General features: G+C 36.9%; 1 protein-coding gene across 1 annotated transcript in view; it reads right to left on the reverse strand.

Annotated features, from left to right (window-relative positions):
• The window catches only part of KMT2E (lysine (K)-specific methyltransferase 2E), a gene marked incomplete at both ends in the record, with an annotated part of 33,616 nt that extends 27,807 nt beyond the window's left edge, over positions 1-5,809 (reverse strand). The window contains 4 exons of the mRNA XM_010146684.1: positions 2,659-2,717; positions 3,367-3,447; positions 5,155-5,384; positions 5,698-5,809. Coding sequence (XP_010144986.1) covers positions 2,659-2,717; positions 3,367-3,447; positions 5,155-5,384; positions 5,698-5,809 — 482 coding nt within the window. The remainder of the gene's footprint in view (positions 1-2,658; positions 2,718-3,366; positions 3,448-5,154; positions 5,385-5,697) is intronic.
• Positions 5,810-6,000: the final 191 nt, after the last annotated feature.

Consider the following 6,000-nt stretch of genomic DNA (forward strand, 5'->3'; position numbering starts at 1 on the left):
ACATGTAATTACAGAGAGTTGTTTTGAGACACTCCTTCCTAACTTACAAAACCTGCTTTCACTTTGGAGAGCCTTAGTAAAGCACACTAAGGGGAAGATTTTGCATCTTGGAAGGCAAGATACAAACTCTCCAAATTTCACAAGTTACAGACCCAGACTCATTTCCCCGCAAGCAGCAAGTGATTTCATCAGCACCAATGTCAAGATCAGACGGCCTGAACCAGTTACACCTCTAGATACTCTATCTAAACAAAGAATGCACGTCCACCACCAATAAAAACAACTCCAAAGCATCCAGGATACAACTAAGGGCTTAGCAAAGCTGCTCACTCCACTGAAGCACAGTACGCAATCCAATGCACAGTAAGCGGCATCAGAAATACATTTTTACACCAGAACATACACTTTCATCCCAGAACAACAAAACCAACACCAGCACCATAGGCCCCAGAACAATAGGTTATAAACGTTGCCAGGAACAAAGGTGATGTGGTTATGCATAAAAGTTTAAGATGCTCAACAAATTTTGTATCATGTGAAATTTTCACTTAAAAGCTCTTTTCCTGAGGCAAACCAACTGATCTGCTACTTGCTCCCCACTGTTTAGCTTTGGATGCAACACAGCTAACTAAAGCTGCAACTCTTTAGAAATCTTTACAATGAAAAACATTATTCTCATATCTAAATGAAAAGCCCTATTACACATAAGCCTTAAAAAAGGCCCTAAATATATACTTGCTCAAAGAATATCCCAATGATCTTACATCCAAATGCAATCTTGCTGTTAAGCAAACACCTCCAAGTTACTACTAAGTTACCTGTAACATTATGCTGCTGTTCAATACTTAGAACATTTAATAGATACATTCAGACTGATGCTACTTTTGCTTTTCCTACATGAATAATCTATGAAAATTGGCCATTTTAACTAATGTCTTGGTAGACAGTTCATACACAATTACTTTAAGTCTGACTGAACCACGTACTACCAGTCAACATACAAAAAAAGCATTTAGCCAAGCAACTGTATTGGCCAAATGAAAATTAACTAGAGATGCAAGAATACATTCAAGTCATGTATTATAAATTACAGTGATTAACACTGCACTTCAGTTGAGTCTTAGACTAAACAGGATTAGAATTTATCTTTGTTTTTACTCTGCATTACTACTAAAGATTTACCATGTTGTTATTTATTTTCCTACTGAATGCACGGAACAGATTTAAAAGACTGATCATCAGGATTAAGGAGGGCTGAACACTACCTTCAAAAGCAAAAATCTCTTCCGCTCCTGCTAAGATTCTGACTCTCTCTTCCCTTAAGGTTACAGTAAATGATCAGATAGCATGACTGCAAACCCTAAGAGATGACCGAAATGGCTCAGACCACCAACTTCCCCTACTCTGTATGTAAATTCAAGTTCATTCTTCACGAACACAGTAACTCTATATGAATCATAAACATACCTGTCCTATTATTTTAACAGAATAGGTGCAAATTTTTTTTAGAATTTAATTTTTGCTATCTAGCAGGTCAACCAAACTTTACAAAGTCAGTCTGGTTTTGTTAAAATGAAAACAGACAAAACGAAAACTGATGGTGGTGTTCTGAAGAAGTCATTAATGCCTTCAGGGGACTGAAGGCAGCTTAGCACTGGACAGCAAAGTCTGTGCCGCACCAAGCAGCACTATTAAGAAAAACACACTCCAAGGCCACATCACGCACTTCTGAGTTTTCTGAAGGTGTGTGAAACAGGCAGCAGGACCTTACCTACATGGTATTTTTAAAGAAATCCTCACACACACACACTTGCACATACCCCAGTGCTTCAGAGATATGGTTTGGAAGTAAAACATGTTCAATTTAGGAGGATGACTTCCTCCCAAATTATGACTGTTGTAAAAGAGCTTGAAAGTATCACCTGTCAATCAAGAAACACGTGATATTTTGGTAATGGCTGGACAGTACTCCTGAGAAGTTACACCAACTGAGTTTTGAAATTCTAGAGAGGTAGGAGAGCTTATTTCATAAAATACAGACACTGAAAGAGGTACTTGCACCTCAAGCCTCACCTAGTTATCAAAGGCCATAAAAACTTAGATATACAAAAACCATCATATAATTCTATTACCTAAGTAATACAGTTACAGCCAACAAATCTGAATTAGGCTTCCCTCTCAAAACTATGCTAGCTTGTTTTAAATCTTTATTATGTGATTCTCAGGGACAGGAGTATCACCTGCAGTGGAACAGTTACTATGAAGATATAAGTAGTCTATACTATGAAGGTAAACCGACAGATGTGAAGTAATTTTTTTCTGTAATGAAAGTAGGCTCAGAAAGCCTCTCTTACTGCAGAAGAAACCTGAACCTTTTCCATCGTACCTTCAGTAGCTTATTCAAAGTAGTCTGGTTATTATAAAAGCTACATTCATTATTATGAAACTTTAACCATGTCCTAACAGATTCAATAATTCCACAACGATAAGAAAAAAGGCAGCGGTGACAACCCTGACATAATGTTATCTTAGTAATGATAAAGTAAAGTAAAAGGCATTGATCTACTGAACCTGATATGCTGAAGGCTGTAAGTAAACAGCTGATACATACTTGTGTTATAACCTTTGCAAAGGAAATAACCTTTAAGCTTTACTCACCTGACATATTTTCCCTTTTCCTTCGTTGCATCAGCACTGCCCTTTCTTTATCTAAACTCCTGAAATTGAAAAATAAATTTTATTCCATTCTTCACATGCATCAATACATCCAAGTATTGAAACAGACCTTTTCATAGTTACTGCTCTCCGTTCACTATGATGGAATAGTATACTAGCTGAACATGCAGATACTTAGAAACACACCAGCTGTGCTCTGTTCCATTGCCTTTTACTGCAAAGCACATACAAGTATCCAAATCACTTGAAAACACATCAAGATTTGATAGCTCAGAAATAAGACTGACAGTTGATCCATGGATTACAGATAAGCAGGCACTAAATATTGTTCCGACAGATTCTTCAAAACAATTATCACGATACAATTCAGATTCCTCAAAAGAATCATTTATTGGTACTTAAAATGTTCTGAACATGCATGGCTTTTATTCAGATTAACTAACTCTCTGAAGTAACACATAGCATTTCACACTCTACATCACAGGACAACTATGACGACAGTCAGATATGATCTACCTACAACACAGTGAGAACAAAATGCCCCTGCCCTTGCCATGTGATACGACTTCAGGTTGGGGGGTTATGGTACATGGCCTACATGGTCTATGTTTCATCTGTTGGTTGTTCCAGTACCTTCTCTTTCTATAGTCTCTACTCAATCTAGAGTTCAAAATCAAGCGAACTACTCACCTTGGTTGACAACGTTCACACAGGTATATGTCAGGGATATGCTGCCTGTCAATCCCCATGCAGTCAATGTGCTGCCAGACACTTCAGGAAAAAAAAAAAAAAAACAAAAAGAAACCATTTTAAGTGCAATTTTTAAAATTACGTGCATAATAAATACAGACCACACACAAGAGAGCAAGCCATTCTTTTCATCATGATCTTTACTCAGACTCAATACTGCCTAAAACTACATCTCAATCACTGTCTTCACCACCACTCTGCTAGCTGATTTTCTATTCCACTGATCACTGTAATTCCAAGCTTGTGGCTGTCTCCCGGTGTCTCTCTGCTCCTTTAGACTCATTTTCCCTCTTGGAAATTTTTCTCTAAACTGAAAATACAAAATGGTAAATTATCACAATAGAGAACATGATAGAAACAAATTCCCTCTGCAACAAGACTTATGCTTTACATAGTAACAAGATTTTTGGTTTTAGACAAAAGGATTCAATTTCCTATTATAACTATACACATTAAATATTATTTTTATTTCACTAGTATAGTTGTCTATAATATGAATATACAAGTACAGTATATATCAATACATATTTGATAAATATAGATCTGCAAAGTATATGATTTTACTTAGTTTTTATACTCCCCGTCCCCCACGTGACTGGTAGCACTGTTGTGCAGCATAGGAAGAGCTTTAAGTGCTTCCCAGAGTCATGGAAGAGAGTCTGCTCGCTTGACTGAAGGCTAACCTAGGACAGCAGTTTATGCTCATCCCCACACTGCTAGAAGGAATTGGGACACAGAAATAGTTATTTCCCCACTTCTTTATCACAACTCTCTCCAACTCCTCACAGAGAATCTCTTGTTCAAAAGAAGCAGACTGCCTACAGCTCCACTGCTGAAAGAACATCTAAATACATTTCAAAATAAGGGAAAAGGTTATATAAAAAAAACCCAAGCTTGTTACGTAAGCTGACAGAAGAAAAGAGCTCAAATTAACATTTTAATCAGCCGTAACAATCATTTTAGAAACACACAATGACCTAATAAGTTCAGCAGCATGTTAAGCGTATTGAATATAAAAATACAAGCTAATACTGAGTAGGTCCAGAAACATGAGATTTGTCTTAAGTATATCAGCCCATTTTTCTAAGCTCATTTTTTCAAATACTTAATAGCACCTGCTTATTTTGCTATGACCAAGTAGGTGCTTAAGCATAAGCACAGAAGTTTAAACTTCAGCTTCTCCAGTAAGAATCTGTTAGTCGTTTCATACTTATTAAAACTCTTAAAACTGTGGCCTTTGAAAATTAAGTTATCAGAAAAATCACACACAGAAGAACCAATATTTGAGAAGTTTCTTTCAAATTATTTCACACCCTGCAATTCATTTCATTTACATATACGTAATTTACCAAGATGCTTTATTACGCAGTACATACATATTAAGAACCAAACCCTAGGTCTTTTACTTCACTATGCTAACAAATAACTTGACTACCAAAGAGATATCCTTTTTAGAGGGGAAAGATACACCCTTACGAAATAACAACGCACAAGTTAAGGTATGAACAAATTAATGAGTAGTCACAACAGACTGGAATAAAGCATAAAATACTCACTGGCCTTAACCAGTAACCTCACCTATCAGAAAGCCATACAACCTTCAAACACTGTTTTGATGGAAAGAAATTTCCTATGGCTGAACATAATTAAAACACCACTTAGTTACTTTCAGAGCAGCTTGAAGTTTCAAGTAATTGTTACCTTTCAAATGAATTTAATATTCATTACCTGCATTTGTCACAACAAATCATATATCCATCATCATGCGTAAAGCCACAAATGCATCTGGTAATATCAGTTCCATAGCTTCCATCCTCTGAGGTACTGATGGTAGTAGCACTGGAGGTTTCATCAAAGTTGGGAGTGGTAAATATGCCTACTTCATTCTTGCTTATAAGCACTGATGGAGGAGGAGAAGCTGGAGGCGTTGGAGGAGGCCGAGCACCATAGTTATGGTCCTAGATTTTTGTTGAAAGATAAGTTACAGCTCTTAAATGTTCATACACTGATGGTTATTTAAGCCAAAGTAAATATTCATACACTGATGGTTATTTAAGCCAATTGGTTATTTGGTTTTTTATCTCCTCAACTATGTTTTACATATAAATGCACTATGTTCTTTAATCTGCTTCTAATCAACCATCTTTAGTCCACTTACCCAACTCCCCATAAGATACAAAAAAATGTAAGCATGAATCAGAGCTTTTTCAGTTAAGAACAACAGATTTTACATAATCTATTTTATACAGAATACTTAGCATGAAAACTTACTGCATAGGGCAAACCAATGTAACTGTGTGAATGCGAGCTGCTGGTATACAACTGGTGTGGATAACTGTTCGATTTTTCAACTACCACAGGGCTAGCTTCTACAGATTCTGGTCTGCAAGGCAAAAGACAGAAAAAGAATAAATACAATTAATAAGTAATTCACACAACTTCTAATTAATTGCCTGCTGGATCACAAGCTGTAAGGTGCCAATCCGGGACAAAAAAGAGCGCTGGCACGGAGCCCACGGTCCGTATGCCCAAGCCTTCGTCGCTGCACCAGGAGTCGCAGAAAGGACGCGGGGC

The sequence above is a fragment of the Eurypyga helias genome, unplaced genomic scaffold, assembly GCF_000690775.1.
Source record: "Eurypyga helias isolate BGI_N326 unplaced genomic scaffold, ASM69077v1 scaffold8632, whole genome shotgun sequence".
Lineage (NCBI taxonomy): Eukaryota > Metazoa > Chordata > Aves > Eurypygiformes > Eurypygidae > Eurypyga > Eurypyga helias.